Source organism: Arvicanthis niloticus, chromosome 25 (genome assembly GCF_011762505.2).
Source record: "Arvicanthis niloticus isolate mArvNil1 chromosome 25, mArvNil1.pat.X, whole genome shotgun sequence".
In the NCBI taxonomy this organism is placed as follows: domain Eukaryota; kingdom Metazoa; phylum Chordata; class Mammalia; order Rodentia; family Muridae; genus Arvicanthis; species Arvicanthis niloticus.
Window position 1 is genome coordinate 16,249,260 of NC_133433.1, and position 27,787 is coordinate 16,277,046.

Below are 27,787 nucleotides of genomic sequence, written 5' to 3' on the forward strand. Positions count from 1 at the left end.
TGTACCAAGGCGGGTGTTGTGGCCATGGATTGGAGCCAACCTAGCAGAGGACGTAACAGCTGAGAGCAACAGGGCTGCAGGGGTGGAACTTTCCAAGCCATTGGAACACAACTGTGACCAGGCAATCTGCATCCCAAGTAGATACAGCATCCTGACTCCTTCCAGCACTTTCAGACCCACCCCTGCCCTAAACCTCTTCAATCTTTGCACTTCTCTTCCCTTCCCCCAGCTTCTCTTCCCAATATAACCCAGTCATTTTGGCCATGTGCTTTCTTTTTCTTCAGACTCTCTAGGTTCTTCTCTCCATTCTGATCTCCCTCTTTTCTTCCTCCCTTGCTGCCTACCCTACCCCCCCTCCTTTCATGGCCCTGTCTATTCAGCTGGCTTGGTTCAGTCTGGACTCTTCCAGATGCCTCTGCATTGTGGTCTTTCTCACATCTGCAACTATATCTAGGAGTGGCCATGTCTCTATTTTCATTTAGTATTATATCCTGGGTCTTCCATTTTTGAATAGGAATTCTTATCTGTACTATAATGTGTCAGGAGTATGTAATGTGTTTACGACTTTGTAATATTAAAGTGTTATAATCGATAAAGATTATGTGGGACTTTTCAAGTTAGACTGAATACATTTTACACTATAACATGGCTATGAGCCTATAGGGACAAAGGTGGAAGTTTATTGCCTAAAATTAATGAGGTTGGGTGTCAGGCTGATAAACAACAGAGCTACAGCAATTGTTTTTAACTGTGGACTTGAAATAATCATATGACATACTGGCCTTGGAGGCCTGGCCATTATCTTGATTGTGTTAATTGATGTGGAAAGACCTGTCTTCGCTTTGGGCAGGACTGTTTCCCAGGCAGGGGATCCTGGACTGTACAAAGTGGAGAAAGAGGCCTGATTACTAGCCGATACATTCATCGATTCCCCCTGTCTTCCAACATCGTGTGAGCACATCTCCAAGCTTCTGCTCTTTCAATTTCCCATCATGATGGACCTGGAGCCTCGAGTTAAAATAAACAGTTTCTCCGGTTTTTTTCAAAGTGTTTAAAAATTTTTAAATAGATTTATTATTTTGTGTTCAAACGCACTTGTGCAGAGCTTGGAAGACTGCTTGCTGGAATCGGTTCTCTCCTCTTCTACCTTGTGAGTCCTAGAGATGGAACTCAGGCTTGGAGGCAAGTTACTTCACCAGGTGAGTTACCTCACTGTCCCCAGACAGGTTCATGTTCAGAGTATTTTATCACTCCGGCAAGAAAACAAACCAAGACACAGAGCTTTAAGGATTATTTTTTTTTCCTGATAAGGATAGGGTTTTTTTGTTTGTTTGTTTGTTTTTTGTTTTTTAAAATTTGAAGCAAGGCTGGAGAGACGGCTCCAAATGGTTAAGAGCACTGACTACTCTTCCAGACTTCAATTCCCAGCAACCACATGGTGGCTCACAACCATCTGTAATGGGATCTGATGTCCTTTTCAGGTGTGTCTGTATTCATATACACACACAATAAATAAATAAATAAATAAATAAATAAATAAATATTTCTTTCAAGTCTGAAAAATTGTCATCTTTTATAGTGCCCCGCGCATTTCAAACCCTGTTATCCCAAGTCATTTATACTATAATTGTGCATTTGCTTTTCAAGTGTGCACTCGTTCCTTGGAGAGAAAAGCAACGGCTTGGAGAGTCAGAGCTAAGCTTCTTCTAATAGGCGGCGGCGTGCCGTCCAACATTTCACTGTCTGCTTGGCTTTAGAAAAGAGGCCATGCTCTGAGCACAAAATATTAGTCTGGTGGTATGTGACGAACTTCCCATGGATCACGGCTTTACATGCTGGAGGAATAAACACAACTGACCAAAAGGCATTCATTCGGTGGACGAACTGCAGGTCTCATTGTTTAGAAAAACTTTTGTTTTGCGCAGGGGCTGGTCCCGAACTCGTTTCCCTCTGGACAAAATTCTCTCTTCCCAGGGAGCCGAGAACTGCGTGGAGCCGGCGGGGAGTCGCCCTCTCCAAGGGCTCGACCATCCGGGGTCACAGCCTTGTCCGGCCCCTCCCTCCGCCTCTGAACTCAGACTTCCGGGCCGGGGCGGACCCTGGCATTAAGGACCGAGTTCTGCTGCAGACATGGCGCTGATCGGCCGTGCCTTCTTTGCTGGGGTGTCCCGCCTCTCCTGCGATCATGGTCCTCAGAGGGTAAGGCAGCGCGGCGTGGGCGACCGCCAGGCTCGCATCCACAGGCGAAGCTGAGCACGCAGGGCCCGAGAACAGGGGCCCCGGGCGTAGGCAGCTGAAACAGAGCAGAGGGCCCTCGGGTGCAAGGCGTCCCGGGGAGCAGAGGGTGCAAGGAGAGGGGTGAGGGGACAAGAGTTCCAGGACTTGGGGAGAGCACTCCAGGAGCGCAGTGAGGGGAGAGGGAGAGACCCAGCTAACTGAGAAGCCAGGGGTCTCAGGGAGATGAGAGAATGAGGGGGGTGGGGTGGAGACACGATTCCCCTGTAAAGGAACTTGCATTTGTCAATAAACAGGGAATGCTACACATGTAGCAGGCTGGGTGAACCCAGGTCTGTCTAGTGAACAACGGGATTTTGAGATGTGAAAACCAGACATTACGTTGGAAGAAAGCCACGGACCTTTTACCTACTTTTTGCAGTGGCAAGCCCTTAGTCGAAGCTAGCCTGAAGGGCATAGCTGTCAATTCTGTGGGCAGGAAAGAGAAAGAATAGGCTACTAGATTGGTTCAGCTTCTGAAGAAGCCTTCCCTGAGCACTGTTGCCCTTTCACACTCCCCCCCCCCCACCCCACCCACAGTACCATGTTCTGTGGGACATGGCAGGGATAACTTCACTTTCTATAGTTATTTTTCCAAAAAACAAAGGCACATAAAAAGGAAATAAATGAAAAGCCAAAACCTTGTGGAAGTTGGTTCTCACCTTCTACGGTTGGATCCCAGGATGGAACTCCTGTTCGGCAGGCGCAGGCGCACGCCTCTCTCCCCAAAATAAACAAGCACGACGGAAGTAAAGTAATTTGAAAATGTCAAAAACCTAAGCCACCTTTTGATTCACCTTCTAGAGGTGCATCTCACCTCTAGATGTTTGTTTTCCAACATTTTCCCACTGGGTCGACAATGGGAATGAAACATGCAAGTGGAGAAAACAGGGGAGAAAAGGAAGAGGAAGAAGAGAAAACAAAAAGCATTAGTTTGAGACAACCCATGCCTCTAACTCCGTTAAAAATCTTAAGCTAAAAATCAGAATTTCCTTATCCAAGTAGAAAAGTCGGTCCATCAATTGGTACCCCATCTCTACCCACTTTGAGTTTAGTAGACAGGTCCAGTAGTGTTACTTTAGAAAAATGTGGGAGTGGTTCGAAAGATCTGGGTACTGGGGGGCAGGGAGGTGTGAGAGGCAGGGGTCCTGGGGGTGGGGCAGAGAAGCACAGGAGAGAGAACATGTTAGGGCACAGGCTGGAAAGAGGCTCCAAACTTCAAGGCAGCAATAGGTGTGATGACTTCTTGGAGTCAGAGGACCTTTTTCTGGAAAGTGGTCTGTTCACTGCTCAGGTTGCGTTGATACAGTTTCTCTTTTTAAAGACGATGTAGCATGGCAAAGACAAATGGACAACCCCCCACCCCCACATTCCTTTTCTGAGAACTGGTCCTTTTCCCGTTCCACAGTGCCTCTGTGACCTACAGATGCTCTTAGGATTGCAGCACCAGAGCCACGGCCCAGAATCCCACTCTACTGATACCATTGGACAGCCCATTTCGAGAAAGAAAAAAAAAAAAAAGAAAAAAAATTGCAACCTGACATTTTGAAATTCATTTGCTTAAGAAACATGTTAGAAGTCAGGTGTAGTGGAGTGCACCACTAATCCCAACAATTGGGAGACAGGATCAGGTGGATCTCTGTGAGTTTGAGGCCATCCTCATCCACACACTGAGTTTAAGGACAGTCAGGGATGTGTAGAGAGACTCTATTTACAAAAGGTAATAGAGGTGCTTGTCTCCTTGACCCATGAAGGCTGGAGTTTGAAGCCTATGGGGGAAGGAATAACATCTGTGAATTGGAAGCTGCCAGGCAACATTATGGTTTTGAGAGTAAATATATTATAATCATGATGTTATGTGTGAGAGAAATGTTTCAGTTGTCGTAAGTGCTATCTATGAATGGTATTTTACACTGAACCTTGACTTAGGAAGGCCTCAGTTCAATCCAGTAAACAGCTAATATTCCTTCTGCTGAGAAGAACCTTGCCCTTAGTTTGTATTTCATTCTCCAATAAGACAGTTAATTTAACCAGTTGTTAATCATGAAATGGAATTGTGGGGCTTTCTTCAGAGAGACTCCCTGGCAGGAAAGGCAAGCCTGCCTTCAGTGTAGGCATATCTCGGTTATATTTCTGGAGCATGGTTAGTAACTTAGGATTGAACTTTGAAATACATTTGGTGCAACCCAAGTAGGTGTGACAAAGAACTGTAGGCAGACAGGCCATGCCACTGTGTCTTTCAGTAAGGTTAAATTTTCTTAGTGAATATGTGCTCACGTTTGTAGATTCTTGCTGGCTGGTGCTTGCTGCATGACCTTCTGTTTTTATGTAGAGTACTCTATTATTTTTATAAAAGTGATTCCTGGTGAATGATAACATAAGAAATGTAGTTAAAGAAAGTACAGAGTAATACTTCTCTGTTTAAAAAAAATGAAGTTTTTCTCTATCCTACTTAAAATTCTATTATTCCGTCTGTAATCCCATTATATCTCACTGCTCACTGTTTGATCCTAGCACAGAGCCTGGCACAGAATAAACATGGAAGAGGCAGGCGTGTCACATGAGTGACTGTGTATACCATGTTGTAAAGCTGGAAGTTTTATCACCATGGATCACATAAAAATGCATAAAAAATGATAGTTTAATGAGATAGCACCAGCTCCAACAGACTGAAAGCATGGTGCATTCTAATGCATAGATGAACAAAGCTATGTGCACATAGAGGGAGAAAAGACTGCCCAGAGAAGGTGGATCCCAGAAGTCAGATTGCAAGGCCAGTGATTTCAGCCTAGGCCAGGAGAGAGAGTTCAGTGCTTATGATTGCTCGCTGCCTTTTCAGAGGACTGAAGCTTGCTATACAGCACTCATATCGGCTGGCTAGTCACGACCACTTAGAAGTACAACTCCAGGGGATGTGACACCCACTTCTGCCCTTGCTGGGCACCTGTCATAGTCACTGTTCTATTTCTGCAAAGAGACACCATGACCAAGGCAACTCATAACAGCAAGTCTTTAATTGGGGACTTGCTTACAGTTATCACCATGTCAGGGAGCATGGTGCTGGAGAGGTAGCTGACAGTTCTACATCTGGATCTGCAGGAAGACTCTAGGCTTGGGGCACGGGCTATTGAAACCTCAAAGCTCACCCCCAGTTCCTCCAACAAGGCCACACCTCCTAATTGTTGTGATTCTTTCAAATAGTTCTACTCCCTAAGATGAGCCTATAGAGGCCATTCTTTTACAAACCACTATGGCACAGCACGGTATGCGTTTGTACGTACAAACCCACAGACACATACACATTAGTTAAAAATTATAAAAGATAATTTCAACCTGAAGAATAACGTGCATCAACAAACGAAGGTCATTGCTTATTTCTGAAAGATCCTCTGGTTTGATGTATGGAGTTTGTATCTTAGGATGTAGGCAAAATACAGGAGGTTCCTCATCTCAGTCTAAGGACGCTGGAGAACTTGGGGATGACATTGGAGGAGTGCTGTCTTTTTCTTCTATTCTGAAGAAGATAACCCCAAAGAATCACTGTTTTGTTTTTATTTCATGTGTATGAATGTTTTGTCTTAATGTGTGTCTGTGCCCCTAATACATTCCTGAGGCCTGCAGGGGGTCAGAGGAGGCCACCAGTCTCCCTAGAACTGGAATTCTAGATGGTTTAGGTGACCATTCAGGTGCTGGGAACCAAACCCAGGTCTTCAAGAAGAGCAGTGTGTTCTCTTTACTGCCAAACCATCTCTCCAGCCCCCAATTTGAAATTGTGTCTCCCGTGATACTTAAGTAACAGATCTTTAGGCTAAGGATTGTTCTAAGATCCAACTGTGCCTGCTAACTGGGCTTCTGGAACTAGACATACTTACCACCTCAGAACGGGGCTCCAATGTCCAGAGGGAGCTAGGAGCTGCAGTTTCAAAACAGCCCCTGAGATCCCATAAAGTTCTAGGCAAGAGAGTAGCCTATGCGTGGGTTCGAACTGAGTCTAGGTGGTTGGTGTAGTGTGAAGAGGCAGGTGGTGATAGCTAAGTTACTGGGCAACCGTGGCGGCCTTGAAGGACTTAGAGTTTTCCAAAGGCAGTAGGGTGCTGGTAAAGAAGGAGACATGTTGTCAACACTGGCTGATCTTCCCAGATGGGAGGTGATGTGGCTTCAGGTAATGGGTGGCAGTGGACACTCGCAGTAGAAGAGGGTTTAGGAGGTACACTGAGAGCTGTAAATGAATGGGTAAGATGGGGGCGGGGGAGAAAGGAAGATCAGGCTGCTTTGAGGGGTGCTATTAGCTCTTATCAGATATCCACTGCACTTGCCACTGGCATCCTAGGTGCAGCTGTGCCTTCCTTTTACCTGTAACAATGTCCTACCTACATTCTATGTTATTCTGTAACATCCACCAAGGCTTAATATACTGTATGTTTCACTTAATTTGTTTATCACGTTCCCCCCCCCCCCAATCTAATCTCACCAAGGGTAGAATAGTATATCTTTTTGTCACTGCTGTATTATCATTGCCTACAATAGTGCTTGGAGCATAGTAGATGCTCAATAAAAACTTGCTAAAACTAAGTAACTGAATGAACTTTACCCTAATGTCTGTTTTCTGTCTAATGATTTCCCACATAAGCAAATCCTCCAAGCCAACCAATCCTTTTGTAAGAGCAGTGGCTCTGCTGTTTGGTTCAATAATGTGAGTCATGTTTCTCTTGGCTTATGTAATAGGGAGTCACTAAAAGGTATCTCCAAGGCAGACAGGAGTGAAGACTCCAGTGGGGTACCTCAGAATGTTTTCTAATTTGAGGCTGGTTTTATCTTCTTTTATTTTACAGAATTGGGAAACATCTTAGTGTGCAGACAGATAAGAACTGTAATAACGGTAGGAAGTATACCCCATAGCACAGAGTAATGACTTTTTCAAAAATGATGGTTCATTGCTATGGGATGTGCCGTTACTCAGAAATGTAATTTCTGCCTTGCTCCTGGCAACTGCATGATTCAGCCTAGCCTTTGGAGCTTGGAGTCCGGCAATGCATTTTCTTTTACATTCAGGCTGGTTGCTGTGGCAACAAGATCTGAGCTCCTCAGAAACTCAGCATCCCAGCCTTCTGTGCAGTGCTCTTGTAGGTTATCGAGTGGGCAGGCATGCTCAGGTGGTGTGCACGGTTACAGAGATGGCTTAACACGGCCTGTGAAGAGCCAGGGGTGACAGAGTTTGGACAACTTAGTTGTTTAAGTTTGTAGGGTCATAGTTGGCATTCGGGATGCTTGGCAGTTCTTCCTTCCTAAGAACCTTGCTTTCTATGTGAGAACATGGAGCACACCTGTCCCTATGTTACCTACCACATGCCTCCTGCTAAGAACCATAGGTGCTTTGCTGACAAGGCAGCTATGGACACTAAAAAGATCATGTGGCTAGCACAGATAAGCGCATTTTGGCAAATAAACACAAATTGCGCCAGCAATGGAAGGCTTAGCGGGCGGGCAATACCAGGAGTGCTCTGAGAGTAAGAGATAAAAGTAAAGTAAACGTGTATGAAGATACGCATTTTCCAACACATATTTTGAAATTCAGGGTTAGCCAGTTTTTGCCAAACGTACGTCATATGACTAGTAGTCTGCACAAATGCCCACTTTTGTGTGACTCTGAGTCAGAGTAAATTTGATCTAAAAATATTCACCTGATGCAAATCAACAGACACTCAGCCCCTACCCCTCTCCCCAAAAGGACTGTGGAAGGGGTTTGTTGTCTACGGTGGAACTCTCAGCCACATGTTAAATGAGGAGGCGTCCTTATGAACTGTTTCTGTGTTTCGTTTCTGGAGTACCGTTTCCATCCCAAACCTTCCTGTATTGTGTGCCTGCTCACACGATTCAATTTTGCGTTGGATATTTCAAGTGAAATGTCGTCTAATGACTACGCTGACTACCCAGACAGTGTGATGCCGTGCCTATCTCGTAAGAACTCTTCTGAGAGTGGGCTGCACTGATTAGCTTTCTGTGGATTGTGCCAGAAGCTTTTGCATTTGTGTCAACACGTATAGGAACACAGCCTCCTCTAAAAAGCACACAGATCATACATCGCTTTCTTTGCATCTTTCTCTTAACAAATGATGCGTCCCTTTGTTGATATTCAACCGACCCCGTTGAGCAATCCGGCAAACTGTGGCAGTGTTTGCCTTCAGCGTGTGAGCTGTGTCCTTTCCATGGGTAATAGGTCCATGCTTTACGAATAGCTGTGACTATTTCAAGCCTGCTGCAGTTTAATGTTCATTTTAGGATAGTCTCATTAACTTCTGTAAAGAGCTAGGTAGGATTTTGATAAGGATATCATTTGTTTTCAATGCTGGCAATAGAACCCAGGGCTTTGTCCATGTGAGGCAAACCATGTACCACCGAGCTCACCTCTTGCCCCTTAATGCATATCTTTGAACAAAATGTCCTTTCTCCACTGTCTACTTAATGACTGGATACATTTTTGAATGTGGAGGGACTAGATCAAAGGCTATCACATGTGACATTTTGATCAGTGTTGCCAAATTGACCTCCAGAGAAGTAGGCACCAAGTGGGAGGGGAAGTGTTGAGAATTTGCCTGGTTTGGACTGGTGATTCTGCTAAATTGAAAAACTAGTAGCTCAGGCTGGAGAGAAAAATAGAGCAAAGGTTAGAAGGTGAAAGTTCTTGGCAAGCTGTAGGAATGCTGCAGCATTAGTGACTGAAGTTTCTTGTTGGAACCGGTATGAAGTAGTTTTAGAAAAGCAAGCTGAGGCCATACTAGATGGGCAGCTTTCGAGACCTGAGTACAATCCCCAGAACCTATATAAAACTGGCTCAGGTAGTATACGACAATCCCCGGACCCATATACAACTGAGTCAGGGAGTATACGTTTACAGTTTACAATCCCAGTGCCTGGGAGCCAGAGATGGGAGAACTCTTGTGGCGTGCTGGCCAGCCTAGCCTAATCAGCAATTCCCAGGCCAGTCACAGACCCTGTCCCAAAAAAACATGGCTGACAATTACTGGGGATGATATACAAGGTTTATCACAGGCATGCCCATGCACCTCCCCCCCCCCCCACCTTTCTCTCATACACACACACACACACACACACACACACACACACACACACACACACACACACACGGGAAGAGGAGAGAGATAGACAGGCAGAGAAACAAAGAGACTCGCAGACATAGACAAGGAGAGAGAAAATTGAAGTGTATGGTTTTGTCTTTGATTCTGGGTGTGTCCTCATTTTGGAGGTATGCAATTTGATTATGCAGACCCGATCAATAGCCATGATGTTGGTGACAAAATAGCTGAGGCAGTAGCTTTTAAATATTAATCTGTTCAGCCTCACAACTTCCTGTGAAAAATCTATTGCTTAATGAATTTTACAGATTTGAAAGTTAGCTTTTTTTTTTTTTTTTTTTTTTTTTAGAAACGTAGCATGTTTAAGTACTATTTTAAAAAGATATTTATTTTATATGGAAATGTCAGAAGCTTATTTGTGGTACAGAAAAGCAAAACAACACAAACAATGTCCTCTACAAAAACCCCAAACTTGTCTCACTTTTTTTTTTTTTTTTAACTGATGCTTGGGTTTTGTTTAGACAAGGCTTCTTCACTCAAATGTCTCAGGTCACTAAAAGTCCCATAAATGGGGGAGGCCCTAGAAGGGGAAGGGCATACAGTCTGTATGATCAGAGGCTGGGCAGGCAGCAGATCTCACCTCAGGAGGGCATGGTTCAAGGTTGTACTTAGTAGTCTTGGCATGAATTCTGAGTTTTATGTGAATTCTCCCCAACATCTTAAAGTTGATTCAAGGTTTCAAGACTTCATGCTAGCTTCATAATACACATTTGGCTTAAGACTACCAATGCATGTATTTTAGTTAATTTACTTATTTTAGGCTAACAAAATATCCTTAAATCATTTAGGTATGAATCTCAACTATGGTTTTTAATTCCTCCTGAGAAGGACACAGACAATATTCTTTCAGACTTTCCATTTTGAGGATAAGTGTGATCACCCGTAATTACACGCTGGATATGATGTAGGAGGCTGATGAGTAAGGGGACAGGAGGGGGTGAGGGCCAATTTTCCTAAGGCAGATTTAGAGCTCAACTCGTGATCAGTTGGCATTTCCAAAATAGGAAGATTTTAGAAAGTTTTTTAAAAGCTCAGAACACCAAAGGTCTACAAAGACTTCAATGCTGGTGAGAAAGGTATTATTTCCAATAAAACAAAACAAAAAGCCCAATTCACTTCTAAAGAAGCCATGTGTAAAAAAAAAAAAAACCACCGTGTGAGATTTGAAGGTCATCCAAGGCCCATTTCTGTTGCATCTGCTTTTCCTAATGAGAAAGGTGCAGTTTTGGGTTATTCAGGATAATGCCTGTGGAAAGAGGCATGGTCACAACATGGTCCTGTGAGATCTAGTCATGTTCCTGAGTCTTAATAGACACCTTGTGAATAGTCAAAGACACGGCTGAATTCGTGCTCACACATACATGTGCTGTCAGTTGTCAGAGGATGGTGTCAATTAGAATAGCAAGCCTGTGTTTTCCCTTTCAGTGGCAGGAAAGGAATTCATAAGATTATTATCAATCAGATTACATAAACTTACTAAGAGAGGTAATGATGCTTCATTAATACAGTCGGGGTTTCTATTATCAAATATAATATTTTTACCTTCGTGTGCTTCCTCTGCCTGTTAGAAGGTGATAAAATGCTGTCTAGTATATTTAAATGGTCTCATTTAAATACTTAATTATCTTTCACAAAGCTTCAAATTCCTGCACAGATTAACCACAAATAAATGAAAGTTCAGGGCAGAGCCTTTGGAAGGTCACAGCACCCTTTTTCCATTATCCCCAGATAGTGACAACTTTATCAGCCCACTTGCATACATTTCCTGATTCATCATCTTAATGGAGAGGCTGTGGAGGCGGGTGGAAGTCATAAGCAAATCTGCTGGTTATGAAGAAAAGATGATTGTAGGTTGCTTGTATTATTGTTTCGTGGCAAAAAAGATACAGAGAGAGAGAAAGAGAGAGAGACAGAGAGACACAGAGAGAGACAGAGAGAGAGAAAGAGAGGGAGAGAGAAAGAGAGAAAGAGAGAGAGAAATAAACCAGTGTTGTCAATATGATGATTCAAGTATGATGAAGACGAGACAACCAGATTTGCAAAACTTGACCTTTAGTGATGATTTCTCCTGATTATTAAATAAGATCATACTCGCTCAGTGGATTCTGAAAATATTTGAAACTAATAGAAAAAAGTATTCACGATCCCATCATTTAGAGATAATAACCGAGTATGGGAGAGACTCTGAAGCCAGACACTTCTTGGATTTGAGTCAAGGCTTCACTTCATATTATTATTTATTACAAACTTATTGTTTTAAAAATTTTATTTATGCATCTGTGTGAGTGTATGCCGTATGTTAGGGGTGCTTCATATCACGAAGAAGGTGTCAGATTGTCTGGAGCCGGCCTTACAGGTAGTTACGTCAGAGTGATGGAATCTCTCCAGCTCCCTTGCTATCTTAAAAGTGGGTTATTTGGCCTTTTAGAGTCTCAGTTTTCCTAATGTGCAAATGAGTATGACAACAGAAATTCATTGGACAGCCTATTCTTTTTTTTTTTTTAAGTCTTTGCTCACATACCTAATTGTTTTGCTCACATACCTAATTGTTTCTTTGGGAGTAATTTGTAGATACCATGGATCATCTGATGATAGCTAGGTAGCATACAGAAAAATTCTAGCAGGTAACGATAGAATTTTGGTCTTGCAACCATGACTTGTCTTTTATGGGAAATGTCATATCCTTTCCTGGTGTATATGAAGCTTGTGAAGAACTTAGAAGTCAGCCAGACTCAGCATATCAGAGTGTTTTAGAAGTGGGCTCCACACAAAGGGAGGGACCCATGGCTCCATCTGTAAATGTAGGGGAGGATGGCCTTGTCGGGCATAGGTGGGAGAGGAGATCCTTGGTCCCGTGAAGACTGAACACCGGGTGTGGGGGGGAATTCGAGGGTGAGGAGGTGGGAGTGGGGGAGTAGGTGGGGGCACATCCTCATAGAAGTAGGAGGAGGGGGGTTGGGGGTTCCTGGGTGGTGGTGGGGAATGGGGTAAGGGGATAAAATCTGAAATGTAAATATAATATCCAATTAAAAAAAAAAGGAGTGGGCTCCAGAGTTTGCCAGCTTATGTCTGAATTTGATCCTGCAACTTTGACAATGTTCATAATGTCTCTGAGCCTCTGCTATGCAGTGGCTGCGGTGATCACATGATTTGGTATATAATCCTACCCCATAGCAACCGCTAAATGAGTGTTGGTTTTTACTGTGTGTTTTGTTCCATACTTGATGTTTGCTTTTATAATTAAAATGTTTGAGAATAGCAGTACTTTTCACGAGTAATTAATTTTTAAACCGTAAATATAGAACTGAGCAAAAGAAGTCTGCTTAAGTTAATTTGAATTATTTACCCTTCATTTTTAAGTATAGCAAGAACATCTTACCTGCTTTAATTTTTGGGGGGCGGGGCATAAAAAAGGCATTTGACAAACTCCATAAAGAGTTTAATAATAATTGTCTTAGGGTTTTTATTGCTGTGAAGACATACTGTGACCACATAATTCTTATAAAGGACAACATTTAATTGGGGCTGGCCTACAGTTCAGATGTTCAGCTCATTGTTGTCATGGTGGGAAGCATGGTGGCTCATGGGTGAACATGGTGCTGGAGAGGTAGCAGAGACTCCTGTATATGGTTCCACAGGAAGCAGGAAGAGACAATGAGATACTGTACCTGGCTTGAGCATCTGAGACCTCGAAGCCCACACTTCCTCCAATAAGGCCACACTTACTTCAACAATACCACACCTCCTAATAGTGCCAGTCCCTTTCAGCCTCTGGGGCCATTTTCATTTAAACCACCACAATTGTCTTCAAAAATCCAAAGACAAAATGTGTTTTTCATTTAAATTATTCTTTTGTTAATAGGTTGTGTTATATGGCCCAGGTTGGCCTTGAACTTGTGATCCTCCTGCTGCAGCCCCCTGAATGGCTGTGGTCACAGGTGTGGGCCACTCACCTGGCTCAAATACATTATTTCCCCTCCCCCCTAAGACAGGGTTTCTCTGTGTACCCTTGGCTGTTCTACAGCTAGCTTTGTAGATCAGGCTGGCCTTGAACTCACAGAGATCTACCTGCCTCTGCCTCCCAAGTGAATGCTGGGATTAAAGGTGTGCAGCACCACTACCTATATCAAATATTCTTTTAAAAGACAGAAACAAAAAAATGCTTTATGTTTTTTGTGCGTTTAGAGTTGAGAAAGAATATCTCATATAACCCATGTTGGCCTCAAACTTGCTGTGTCTAAGGATGACCTGGCACGCCTGATCCTCTGCTGTGTATGCACTAATCTACCAGCTGTATAATATTATATTATATAATATTATATTATATCATATCATCATTGTTGTCATCATCAATATTATTAATATGGTTTTTCGAGGCAGGGTTTCTCTGTGTAGCCTTGGTGGTCCTGGAACTTACTCTGTAGACCAGGCTGACCTCGAACTCTGATCTGCCTCTGCCTCCTGCTAAGTGCTGGGATTAAAGGCGTACACCACCATTGTCCCACAAGCTGTGTTACTTGTTAAACTTGAATGTAAACATAACACCTGCAAATGATAATGCTACCATTTATACCAGAGTACTGTGCACTGTGCACTGCTTCCTTGGGTTAAGTATTACTGTAGTTATTTTACTTACAACAATGTGTGAAATCCTTACATGTCCCATGGAGATGCTTTTGTTGGTCTCACTTTTATGAATGAAGAAACTAACGCACAACGAAGTTTAAGAACTTACTATGTTTATATGATGGTGGAGGGATTTCTTTCCAATGCTGTCTAAGCTCCGGAGCCCATGCTTTTCAAACAACCTCATTATGCTACTTATTCACCTAATATATTTAATCATTCAGAAAAAGATTCTTAAATGCAATAATGATAGATGGTTAGACAATTTCTTCCCTTTTGTAAATATGCAGGAGTACAGGTCTCAACTCATTTTCTTTTTCTTTTTAGTTCTTCAGCTTTGGAACGAAAACACTGCATCAAAGCATCGATGCACCACAGGCTAAATTCTTCCTGCCCATTTTAAAGCCTATGCTACCACCTAATACTTTTCAAGGAAAAGTGGCTTTCATTACGGGAGGAGGTACTGGCCTAGGCAAGGCAATGACAACTTTCCTGTCCAGCCTGGGTGCCCAGTGTGTGATAGCCAGCAGGTAAGTGTCACTTGAGAGTCTGTGAAGAAACTCCCTTTGTTGAAGTATTAAAAACAGTTTGCCAGGGCTATTTGATTGCATCCTATATAAAATAACCTGTAGATAGATTAAATAAATCTCCTTGGAAAAATTCAGTTGCAATTTGATTTATAAAAATAGTAGCTGTCATGAAACTGATGGTGTTTGCAGTTTTCATTTTCTGAATATGAAGTTGGAGTTTAGAAGGACTCCATTGAGGTGGTCTTGATTTCTGTTGGAGTCCTTATCCTTCTTACTAATTCAATCGATAATTAACCTCATACCGGAATAACAGATGCAACCCATATGGTTGTTTTATGGTGGACAAGAATTTCAAAATGCATATTGTGGTGGATATAAAGCTACACAGGTGGAGGTTCTTATGTAGGCACATCCTGGTACCATCTATGAAATCTGAATCTTTAGATCCTTGTTAAAATTTCTGCCCAAGTAGTCACCTCAGTGACAGTTAGTAGGCTGTCATTCACAAATGCAAATTGAACAGAAAGTTTATTATGTTCTTAATGTTGTAATGTGTAAGAATTTTAAAGTATTATTTTCACTTTAATGCTATATAGTCGACATTCATGGTTTGTTTGTGTCAAGGATGTAAGACACATAGAGTTATCCAAACTCATACATTTAAATCTGAAACCCAGGAGTATGATAACAGGAGTACATTTCTTTCATTGAAGAATAGATGTAATGATTCTAATCAAGGAAATAATTTAAATCAATAAGTAAGTCAGGTGTAGTTGCACATACCTGTAACCCTAGCATGTAGGAGCTAGAGGCAGGAGGATGAAGGATTCAAGGTCACACTAATAATAATAGAGTTGAAGACAGCATTGATTACATAAGTGCCTGTTTCTAAGACAAAACGAAACCTTCCTAAATAATTTGATATGTAGATAATGCTATATAAAAGTAACTAATTTCATGAATTAATTTTTTATGAATTAATTTTATATATGTAAAAGTAACCTTTATTTTCCTGTTGTAATTGTCATCTCGGATGCTTACTGCTGAATGAGCTCACCCTTTCTAGCTCTTTCTGAACTCTGGCTGGTTGGCTCAACTCAGCTGTTCTGGCTCAAACTCCTCTCCAAGCTGACTGATTCAATCTGGCTTCTCTCAGTTTCTCACTGAATTGCTCTGCTTGGCCCCAAATTAACTCTAGCAATCTGTTTAATCTTCTGGCTCCTCATCCTCTGCCTCATTCTGTCTTTACCTGTATCTAGTGTTCTCTCTCTGCAATCTGTCTCTGTAAAACTGTCCCAATAAAAACTACTTCCTCTCTCTCTCTCTCTCTCTTTCTCTCTCTCTCTCTCTCTCTTTCTCTGATACCACACTTTGTCTATCCCTCAATTAGACATCATTGTTTGGGATTAAAGGTATGTATTCAGGGTGTGTCCATATTCCAGCGAGATCATACCATAATCTAGAGCAGCCATGTTGCTGGATTAAAATTCCTCTACACAGATATATTTCAATTTAACTTTTTAAAAATGAAATTAATCAGCCTGATTTTCATGTAAGTATAAATTTTATACTTTTACAGAAATGTTTTTCTTTAAAAGGTCAGTTCTCTGTGTTCTTTGGAGAACAAAAAAGAAAGTTACAAATTACAATATAAAAGCATTTTAGGACTTATGTGAAGTTCCTTGTATTTATTTCTAGGAATATTGATGTTCTGAAAGCTACTGCAGAAGAGATTTCTGCTAAAACTGGAAATAAGGTATATTTAGCAGCAGCCCTTTAAATCTGATGTGGGGATTATAACATATACAGTTTACTTGTGGTTTTGGCTTGGGAAGCCTGGAAATGGCTGAATTCTTTCTTTTTCATCATTTTGCAGGTTCATGCGATTCGGTGTGATGTTCGAGATCCTGATATGGTACATAACACAGTGCTGGAGCTGATCAAAGTTGCAGGGCATCCGGATGTAAGTGTAACGGGGCTGAAGCCTTTCAAAGCACAAGGCTTTGACTCTGAGAGCATCACCAGGATGCACAGAGGGGATGAGCTGTTGAAATGAGCAAGAGCCAGGTTGGAACAAAGCCAGCTCCGTTTAAAGCCGAGAAAAGACTGGGTGGACTTCTATGCCATTACTGTGCAGGAATACTTAAAAAACACATTTATAGTCACAGACCAAACTTGATTATACTTTATTTAATGAGATTATATAATAACAAGAGGAGTTACCCAAGAGCACAGAGGCTGGTTTCAGTGATTGGTTGGGTTAGCTTTTCCTGACAACTGTCAGTGTCTCTCAGTAGAAGAGAATGGCACAAACCAGAGAAACTGTCAGAAATACCATACACTTCTGCTTCCTGGACCTGAGCGGTAATCAGTACTTTGCTGTTACGTGGTTCATTTGCGAGAGAAAACCTATTTTTTCCAATAGTCTCAAAGAGAACACCTTTCTCTGTTAAAAGCTGTTTCAGAGAGACCCCTAACACTGAAGTTTTGCCAGAACCCAGCAGATCCTTCCCTGGGAGGGAGGGACCAGGCATCAGTGAAGCTCATTACTTAAAGCTAAAGCACAGCATAACCTAAAAGCCAATTTTATTTTGATTTCTGTCTATGGGTGGAGGATGACATAGGGATTCCTTCTCCATGTACCACAGGCTGGCCTGAACTTCCAGTGTACCCCAGGCTGGCTTTTAATCTCAGTCCTCTGGTCTTTGCCTTCCAAATGCTGGGATTGCAGGCATGCACCAACACAGCTGTTTCAGAGGCATCTTGTGGTTATTCAAAGTAAAGTGTAGTTATGTGGTAAGTAAGCTTACCTATTTTTGTTGTCCCTCTAGTCTGCACTAATTTTAAAGACAGGCTCGGGAATTCTGAGACTGGGAAATAATACAGGTTGTCTTTTACAGACTCCAGAAACATAAAAGCCAAATGAGTCTCGTGGCCTTGCTTCCTAGCTGACGGTGGTGTTCACATGTGCCTAAGACCTTGCCTCTTTTATTTCAGGTGGTGATAAACAACGCCGCCGGGAACTTCATTTCTCCCAGTGAGAGACTGTCTCCCAAAGGTTGGAAGACCATAACTGACATAGTTCTCAATGGCACGGCCTATGTGACGCTGGAGATTGGAAAGCAGCTAATTAAAGCACAGAAAGGTCTGTCTGTTCAATCATTGTCAGGCTCTTTCTCAGCTGAGTCAGTTCGAAGCCCTGGCTTACTTCAAGATTTACATGAGGTAGCCTGCACTCACTCGTGTGTCTCATAGCATGAAGATAGATCCACGTTTACCAGAGGCTGTGGTAGAAGGCTTAGTAAACACGTTTCAAGGGCATTTGGGAACTCTGAGTGACTCCTTCTTCCTGTAGCTGAGTCACTATTCATTATTATCTTTCATCTTAACACAGACTCCAATCTATTTTTACCTAGATAGCGGCCTGGTAGGGGAGAAGGACAGATGTGTTTAGAGAATAATAAAGAATTCGATGTGGACAGAGAAGAGGAGCAGAGGAAGTAGGAAACAACTGTGGGGAGGTGGCTTGTCATGTGTCTGGGAAAGTCTCCAGCACCAAAATAGGAAGTCAGAGTCCATTGAAGTTACCTTGTGAAGAAGGCTGCTTTGCTGGAAAATATCCCTGACTGCATTGTGTTCCTGGGAAGTTTGATGTTTTTCCTTTGGGCACGTGGAGGGATGCTGTGGGTGGTAAGGGAGGCAGTTTCAAAGCTAGTAGCAGCAGAACTTAAGAGAGGCAGGTTTTTAGCTGAGGTGAATAGTTTGTTTGAAGGTGACATTTTTGAGACAGCAAACACCTGAGAGATCAAGAACACCACAAAGAGGCTAGATTTGAGTGGACATTACTAGAAGAGTTTTGCCATGACTGAACCAATTTCTTTATTAAGATTTATGTCTATATAAATAGAAAACATGTAATGCCTTATATATACTTAACACACACAGAGAGACAGAGAGAGAAGGAGGGAGGGAGGGAGGGAGGGAGGAAGAGAGAGAGAGAGAGAGAGAGAGAGAGAGAGAGAGAGAGCTTTGTTTACTAGATTCTTGCTCTGACTTTATATAACAGACCTCGTGCTGTGTGCCCTCTGGGGGGAAAATGTACAAGATTGTGCCTCTCAATAATTTGGGGTCAGGACCTGAGGCTTAGGGTACTTTCTCAGAGTAGGTAGAGTACTCCAAACAAGGCCAAGGACTCTCAGTGGCTGGAGTGGGGTATGGAGGACATTGTAGCTGACGTTGGTCCCCTCTCTGTTCAGAAACTTGCCTGTGAGGTTCTGTTTCCTCTCCCCAGTGTGGATAACTCACAAACCAGCTTTGGAAAGGATGGTCAAAGACATGGAAAGGTGAAAATCATCACAGAGAGGCACAGCTTTTCGACAGATGTTAGTAATTCCATGGCTTCCCAGCACTCAGCACAGCCTTTACCCATCTCCACTATAAGCAAAGCACATGGGACTGGGATCTGGACTTTTGTGACACTCTTACTTTATTTACTGATTTATTTAATTTTTTTCCTGACAGATAGATAGACTTGAGAAGGGAGTTGGGATTGTCAGCTCTTTCTGCCTGCCTGCTGTTACTTTTTGTGTCCTTTGTCTTGTCCTTTGTCTCTGTTCTGTGCCAGCTTATGTGTGTTTCCCCCCCCCTCCCTCCCTCCCTCCCTAATTTCTGATCCTGCCACTATTTTTGTCTTTATCTCTTTTCCCTTTGTACGCTCTTCATTTTTGGTTATCTGTTTCTTTCTGTCTCCATGATACATTCTTTCTCTGCTTCATCATCTCTGATTTCTTCCTTGCTCATCCTCAGGATCCTTAGTTTTCTGACTCACTTCTCAATTGACTTTCATTTTAACACAGTCTTCAGTCTATTTTTACTCCTCACACTGGATTAAAATTCTATGGGCTTCATTATAAATGTATTAGGTTAAGACTCTGTAAAAGATGGGGGCCCATTTCTGTTCTTCCACGTTTCCTGCCTGTTGAGGCTGTGCCCTGACATTCTGGGTCCTGGGTTGGAGAGGCTGAGTTCTGTGTGTCTAAGCTGGTACTATTTTAGCAGTTGAGGGTCTCAAGTACTTATGATCTCTCAAGCATGCCAGTATAGGTAAGCCTGGATGTTGCACTCTTGCTTCTTACAGTATAGAGATCGACACAGCAAGGGGTTGAGGGTTGAGGGTTGAGGGTTGAGGGTAGACTTGAGGCCCAGCTGTCATGGTACAAAGGTAGCAGCTATGAGTAACTAAAAGAGAAATGTGCCTGGCATTTCTTGTCCTTGTCCTGTTCTGGGGCCACTAAGTCTCCACATCCCTTGTCTTTCACACAAGGATGTTTTGCAGACAAACCGATTTTAGAGATCTGAAAGGCCGAGTTCAATGTGTAGAAGTAGTTGTGAGAATGGAGAACAGAAGCATGCTTATTTGCATATTGTCAAGGGACCCTCTAGTACCCCCAGGCTCTTGGGGCTGAGCTGCATGTTGTTTCTGTTCTCAGATATGGCTGACAGTAAGAATCTTAACGGTATGGAGGAGAAGATCTTACTGACGTGTGCTTCAAAATGCTTTCTTTGTGGTCCTTCAAGCTTGTTGTTTTGAGGCAGTGTTTTATTATGTAGCCCAGGCTATCCTTCAGCTCTTGCCTCGGCCTTGAAAGTGTGGGGATTATAGGTGTATACCACTGTACCTCACTTTCCAATATACAGTCATTAAAATGTGTTTTGTAAAACACATTTAAGAAATTGAGAAACAAGAAGGCATGCTTTCTGTTTGTCTACATTTCTGATATGTCGCTCTTCTGTCCATCTGAATTTCTGTTAATATTAATTTTATTTAGCCTTAAGACTGTCTTTAACTTCATTCTGATGCAGATTAGGGGCTGTGAACTCTGCACTGGGCTAGCAGAAGACAGCACCTTCAGCTTCAGGACTTTTTTTGTTTCTTTCTTTGTTTGTTTGTTTGGGAATTCAAAGTTGACAGGATTTTTGATTCAGAATCTTAAAGGTGTCACTGTCTTCCTTGTGGTCCCTGATGAAGGCTTCGTGAAGATGTCACCTGGGCTACCTTATCTACCCTCTTCTGGTGGCCCGTTGCTTGTTTTTACAGTTTCTGCCTTCTGTTTACCTCTCTTGGCATTTGTTTGCCTCTTAAAAGTTGTAATTTATAGTTTTGTTTCTTTCCAAATTAGATTTTTTTCAGTCTTTATTTCTCCCTTCCAGATCTCCACTTACACGTATATTCTTCTAGAATGTCCCATATGTTCTAGTCTTTGGCTTGTTTTTGACCGTTTCCCCTGTGACCTTTGTACTGGGTAGTTGTTATTGGGCCTTCATTGAAGATCTTCCACAGCTAAGCTCATTCCTTTAATTTAAAAATTTCAAATAGTACATTTTCTGCCATAGGTGTTGTTTGTTTCTATTTTGATATTTTAAATTACTTTTAGTATCGCATTTATTTATTTGTGTGTGAGTATGCACACGCATGCACGTATGCTTAGATATATTCTGCAGTGAGCACGGGAGGTCAAAGGACAACTTTCAGAATCAGCTTCTCTCTTTCCACTTTTTGGGTTCCAGGGGGTCGAAGTCTGGTTGTCAGGCTTGGCAACAGGCTCCTTTACCCAGATGCTCATATAAGGGCCTTCTCTGAACTCTTTTAACATGTTTTCTTTGAAATCTTTTATCAAGTTTATCATACTGTTACAGCTGTATCGTCTGGTCGGTTTTTTTTGCCTCTATTAACTGAGTTTCCCCACATTTCTACCTCAGTGAACACAAAGCCTGGGTTCTGAGGTTTCCTTTGAAGTGTGTTGAGTCGTATATGAGGAAGCAGTTACTCTGAGCACACGGTCAGTTTACAGCTCATCTTTTGGGTTTATTTGGCTGGGTATAGTAGCTTCTCCTTTGAGCCTAACTTAGCTCTTCAGTGTGATTCTCCTGAGCTGGCTACCGAAGGTTTTGCATGCTCATTAGGGTGCTTACTGCCTCTCTGTCTTCCAGCCCTTTGTGAGCCTTTAGGGACACCATCCAGTTCAATGCTGTGATAGCAGTTGCCTTTTTCTGGATTCCATGGATGTTTACCCTCAGGTACTTAATGGGGCATCGGCACGAATGCAGGGAGACTCTATGAAAAGTAGTTGAGCCCTCTTCCTGTGCACACATCCCTTCTCAGAACTGCTTCTCATTCAGAAATTCTAAAATGGTGTTAGGCTTATCATCTCAGGATGGCATCCCTTCTCTACTTGCTCTAAGGTGGCTGGCAATGACAGTATCTGTATCTCTTGTACAGTTATAGTGATGTATAAGTCCATCGTGGCTAGAGATAGAAGTCCTTGATAACTTAATTCTGATTTCTTTATTTTGAAGTAGTTCTTGGCTGTGAAATGTGTCTCTTAGATTTGGGTCTTTGTATTAACAGGCTGGGCAAAGAATTGCAGACAGTGAAGACTGGCCATTCCCAAAACAGTGTTTTAGGGTTTCGTTGCTGTGAAGAGACACCAGGACCAAGGCAACTCTTATAAAGGAAAACATTTAATTGGGGCTGGCTTACAGTTTCAGAGGTTCAGTCCATTATCATCATGGTAGGAACCATGACAACGTACAGGCAGACATGGTGTCGGAGGAGCTAAGATTTCTACATCTTGATCTGCAGGCAGCAGAGAGGGACTGTCTTCTGCAGGCAGCCCAGAGGCAGTCCTAGATCTCACTGGCTAGACTTGAATGTATTGAGTGTATTGAGAGACCTCAAAGCCCTGCCTCCACAGTGATATACTTCCTCTAGCAAGGCTACAACTCTTCCAATAAGATCACACCTCCTAATAGTGCCACTTCCCATAGGCCAAAAATACGAAATCCACTACAGACATTAAGACTAGGAGCAAGACGACATACTTTTCTTAGATTACTCTTTCAGTGATGAAGGCTAGTAAACTTACAAACAAGAATAGACCCTCTAGATTTTGTGATTCCTTTTGGCACAGGACCTCATTCTTGCCTGTCACATGAAGTAGCTGCAATGCTGATAACCACGTCCTTTAACTTTCCAGGAGCTGCATTTCTTGCTATCACTACCATCTATGCTGAGAGTGGATCAGGCTTTGTAATGCCAAGTTCTTCAGCCAAATCAGGCGTGGAAGCCATGAATAAGTGAGCACTACTGACTTAATTGTGTTGCTGAAAATAGACAAAGTTCTCTGGTCAAAAGAAAGACTGATTTGGAACAGGCTATGTCTGATCACATGTTCCTGTGCCATAGGACTGATTTTACTGACCTCGACTTTGATTGATACTCTCTTACTGAATTTTATCTGTTGCAGAATTACAGTTTCTTAAGGTCATTATTATGTTAAAAACATTCTCAGGAGGGAATGTTTTACTGAGTTTTATACTAAAAGCATGCACTTCTGAGGAAATAGCATGCTGTTTGTCATAGGCACTGCGAACTCCATACCTGACTAGGCTATCATTTTCATTGGGTCACAGTAAGAGGATGCAAATTTCCCATTACATAAAACACTTTTTTGGGGGGCAGGGTGTTGAAACTGGGTTTCTTTATGTAGCCCCTGGTTGTCCTGGAACTCAGCCTGTAGACCAGGCTGGCCTCTAATTCACAGAAATTTGCCTGCCTGTGCCTTCCAAGTGCTAGGTGTAAAGGCAGGTGCCACCACATCTGGTCACATAAAACATCTTTTTTTTTTTTTTTTTTTTAAAGAATATTTGTTTATGTATATGGGTACTTTGTCTGCATGTACATTTGCACACCAGAAGACAGCATCAGACAGTTGTGAGTTGCGATGTGGGTACTGGGAATTGAACTCAGAACTTTCAGAAGAGCAATGAGGGCTCTTAACTACTGAGTCATTTCTCCAGCCTCCCTACATAAAACATCTTAACAAATTGCTCTTTGCTTCATTACGCTTCCTTGTCTGCTTTGACCCGTCCCTGCTTCTCCTCCTGTCTTCTCTCCCTTATTTGCATTACTTGTATCTTTTAAGGTAACTTTACTCTCCTTTTGCAACTGTATTAAGTACACGTACATATATACACACACACACATAAGAAACATGACAATAAAATCTGTAAAATATGATCATGTTAAAAAGTAGACTGTTAAGTGCATTTCAAAACAAGTTCCATGTTCACTCTTAATAATGTATTTTTGTTTAGGACATTCAAGATTTTGTTTGAGTCTTATTTCCTTTGACCCCAGTTCAACAATTATGTTAAAACCTTGTTAAACAAGGCTGTGTTTCTGCTTTAATTAACTGTGTAATCCATCTGTTGTTCAGTTGATGTACTTATGATAGTGCCTACAGACATTTTGATCCAGAGCATAGGCTATAAGGAAACATAATGACCTTTGTAACAGTAAGCTTGAGATGCAGAGGGTGGTGGGGACGAGCCTGAAGTTCACATGTAAACCTGGTTGGCTTTGAACTCATAGAAACCCACCTACCTGTGTCTCCTACCAGCTGGGATTAAAGGCATGTGTCACTATGCCCAGCATGTTAGATTTCTTGTTGTAAACTGTAGATGGTAGCTGTAGAGACTAAGGACACTAAAATGTGTTGTTGTGTAATAGGGAAGGTAAAGGGACAACCATGGCCTAGACCCTCAGAGGTTGACAGATTAGCAACATAAAATTAAGAAAAATGGTTTAATCTCCCCACACCTCAGTTATCTACCTATTTGTAACATAAGGAGTAATAGTAACACTTACCTGATGATGATTCCTGGAAGGCAGTGAGTATGTAGTGAACCCTGTCTATTCATGCTTGAACATACAGTACACTGTTTTAGAATGCATGCTGTGTACTTTAATTTTTGGTATTTTATCTCTTTTAATTTTTAGGTCTCTTGCAGCTGAATGGGGTAGATATGGAATGCGTTTCAACATAATTCAGCCAGGGCCTATCAAAACCAAAGTAAGTTTTATTTGGCATATTATAACTCTGTGAAGGGATTAAAGAACGAAACCGTGATGGATGTGTGTTCTCATTGCTGTGTGGGACTTTCCAGGGATGCCTGGACCCAAAACCCTTGCTGTAGGGAGAGAATCTTTGCAATTATTCCACTATAAGTACTGATAACACAGCCAGTGTCTTCATATTCCCAGGTACTTATGTAATCAGTTTTGACATTTTAGTGATTATTTTGTTACCATAGATATGTTATTGCCTTGAATTTCTTAATTTTTTGCCTATTTTAAAATGTGTTTTATGTGTATGGGTGTATCACCTGCATATTTGACTATGCACCATTTCCACCCAGTGCCCGTGGAGGAAGAAAAGGGCACCGAATGCCCTGGAATTGGACTTCCAGATGGTTGTTTGCTGCCATGTGGGGGTTGGAAATAGAAGCCTAGATGCTGGACGAGCAGCCAGTGCTCTTAACCATTGAGCCACCCTTCCTGCCCAATGTTTGCATGTTTTAAAAGTCCTGTGACTCTTATAGTCTTATTTTTAAGTTGTGGCAATGCCACTATATCTGTAGCTTACAAGGACCTCTAGAAATCTGAGAGGAAGGCTTTCAGGTACATTCTCTTTGGGTCATTGCCTGTGCCACTTTACTTGCAGCCAGTTAAATTCTCTCTGGAGGAGTGCACCTCACCAGTTGTCATTAACCTTTCAGACACCCATGACAACTCCTAGTCACCATTTTTATGGACATCGTTAGAACGACCACACGTTTCTGCTCTCACATCATCTCCTCGTGACTTCTCTCTCACGTGATCTCCTGATGACTTCACTCTTATATCATCTCCTGATGATTTCACTCTTAAATATCATTTATTTTCTTGTAAAGCCAGAATGTATGGTTCCTGAGATGGAACTTTGAAAACCCAGAAAAATTACATAAGAACCATACCAAGGTATATTGATTGATTAGTAGGTAGTATTAAATTTTCAATGGAAATTTTACTATTAGTTTATTTATTAATTTAATTGATAGAAATATAAAGAAAAGGTGCCAGAGTGAATAGAAATTTTATACACACACACACACACACACACACACACGCACATACACATTCAGTAATAAGAATCTAATGGCAAAATAACTGAAAGCCAAGGCACATAACTCAAGTGCCCCCTGCTGCACACTGTCCCAGAAGAACTATAGTTGCAGAAGCTTCTTTCCTGGACTCCAGCGACTAGGAGAGATCATCTGATTTATGTATTTATTTGCCTTGTGTTTCTTTACTTTTTAAATTTAGTTTTATCCTTTTCTGTGAGTGCACATGTGTGTCTGCATGCACATCAGAGTACCACATGCATGCTTGGTGCCACAGAGGTCAGAAGAGAACAGTGAATCCCCTGCAATTGGAGCTAGGGATGGCTGTGAACCACCATGTAGGTGCTGGGAATTGACCTTGATCCTTTGCAAGAACAAGTGCTCAGAACTGCTGAACCATCTCTTCAGCCCCTACATTGGATATTTTGAGTGTCCATTTTATAAAAAATAATGGAAAAGGTGTGAGAACATTTATGTCAGAGAGTCTCCCAAGTAGGAGTGTATAGTGGAGAAGTGGAGATAAGGCTTGATCCCAACTAATAGGTATTCCATTTTAAAGAGAGGAAGGGGAACTGAAGCCCAGAACTTAACTGGCAAGGTCTGATGGCATGAAGGCTGCACCAGCTGCTGCTTTTAGTCTCTGCTCCCTTGTGCCAGCCTTGGGAGAACTGCAGGCTCACCCGGCACCTCCTGGGTGAGCCCTCACCTGTATTAGGGACCCTCGTTTTAGGAGACTGCAAGCGTTGACCTCACCTTGCTATGCCTGCACATCACAGCCCCCGACGCTGGCCAGTGTGATCCCTGCTCCCTTGTTCACACGTGCCCTTGGAGTTAATAGCCCTTGCTTTACCTTTTCTGTTTTTATTTGTAAAGAAAAGAGAATAGAGTAACTTCTCTTAAACATCTCATATTTGAATTGCTTTTCTGTGTTTGCTGAATGAAATACTCACTGTCTCACTCAATGTATGCTCAGAGCTCTTTTGGGTATATTGTTTGCTCATTTGACTTTCTATAATGACTTGTTGAGTAGGAGAAATTAAAAACTAAGGTAGCCGTTTACATTCTTGGTAGACCTCTTTTCCTTTTAAAGGGTAGATTTTGGGGGAAATGAACTGTTTTGGCTGACAGTGAATGAGAACAGTTTTGGTGACAATCTTTTTTACAACGTCTCTGCTGTGAGCAGCATGCTATGGTACAGTTGTATTTTATGTAAAGTGGAGAAATAAAACACATTCTTGCGTTCACACCTGAGCAGACAGACAGACAGACAGACAGACACATTAACCTAAATTTTCTCTTTTGTTGCTAAGGGTGCCTTCAGCCGTTTGGACCCGACTGGAAGATTTGAGAAAGACATGATCGACAGAATCCCCTGTGGTCGGCTGGGAACTGTGGAGGAACTTGCAAATCTAGCCACGTTCCTTTGCAGTGATTATGCCTCTTGGATTAATGGGGCAGTAAGCATTGCTGTGTCTTCACTTTTTGGGGGGTGGGGGGAGCCCTAGTTTGAATTTGATCCTAATGCTCAATATAGGTATAATTTAAAATATTTAGATAGTTGCAAGCAGTATAAAATATTTACACATTACTCATCCTAAACATTTATTTGTTGATAAATTAATTTTATTAAGCGCAAGTTGCCTTGGTAGACATTGTTCACAGATGATCCTTAAATTGGGTAGAATTTTGTTGGAAAGGGGCATTCTGATCAGAACAAATAAGGTCAGATTGTGTCTCAGTTTTATCTTTTGAAATTTGAGCTTTGATTGATGCTGCCGAGGAGGAGCTTGCATTCAGTTGGGCTATGAAGATGGGTAACGGTTGAGAGACTTTTCAGAAGGAGTGAAGGGGTTTGTGCTATCTTTTTCAGGTCATTAGATTTGACGGCGGAGAGGAAGTATTTCTGTCAGGTGAATTCAATTCTCTAAAGAAGGTAATGCCATTGGGTTCATACACCATTACAGGCTAGAGTACTGGGCTTGTTTAAACCACCAGCAGACCCAGTTAAACTGACTTTGTTTCCTTCCATCAGATCACCAAGGAGGAGTGGGATATAATTGAAGGACTCATCAGGAAGACAAAAGGCTCCTAAGATGGTCCTGACTTCATCTGTCACACACTAAAGTTAGGGACGAGAGTGATACAGATGGACCATGGCCTTCTGCTTGTCTCCAGGGTTAATAAACTGTTTTAATTGTT

General features: G+C 42.1%; 1 protein-coding gene and 1 long non-coding RNA gene across 3 annotated transcripts; one reads left to right on the forward strand and one right to left on the reverse strand.

Annotated features, from left to right (window-relative positions):
* Positions 1 to 2,041: 2,041 nt before the first annotated feature.
* Positions 2,042 to 27,787, forward strand: Decr1 (2,4-dienoyl-CoA reductase 1). The gene is made up of 10 exons (XM_076924126.1): positions 2,042 to 2,199; positions 14,382 to 14,584; positions 16,283 to 16,340; positions 16,461 to 16,547; positions 17,582 to 17,729; positions 22,621 to 22,720; positions 24,426 to 24,498; positions 26,899 to 27,045; positions 27,459 to 27,521; positions 27,621 to 27,787. Exons 1-10 carry the CDS (start codon positions 2,131 to 2,133, stop codon positions 27,678 to 27,680), a joined length of 1,008 nt encoding a protein of 335 aa, XP_076780241.1. The 5' UTR covers positions 2,042 to 2,130; the 3' UTR covers positions 27,681 to 27,787.
* Positions 2,160 to 3,001, reverse strand: LOC143438508 (uncharacterized). Of its 2 annotated transcripts, none has more exons than XR_013107294.1 (3): positions 2,937 to 3,001; positions 2,648 to 2,703; positions 2,160 to 2,293 (listed from the first exon to the last, which is right to left on the reverse strand). It is a non-coding gene; the product is annotated as an uncharacterized LOC143438508 (long non-coding RNA). The 2 variants fall into 2 exon arrangements; XR_013107295.1 differs by having other exon boundaries at positions 2,161 to 2,293; positions 2,637 to 2,703; positions 2,937 to 2,975.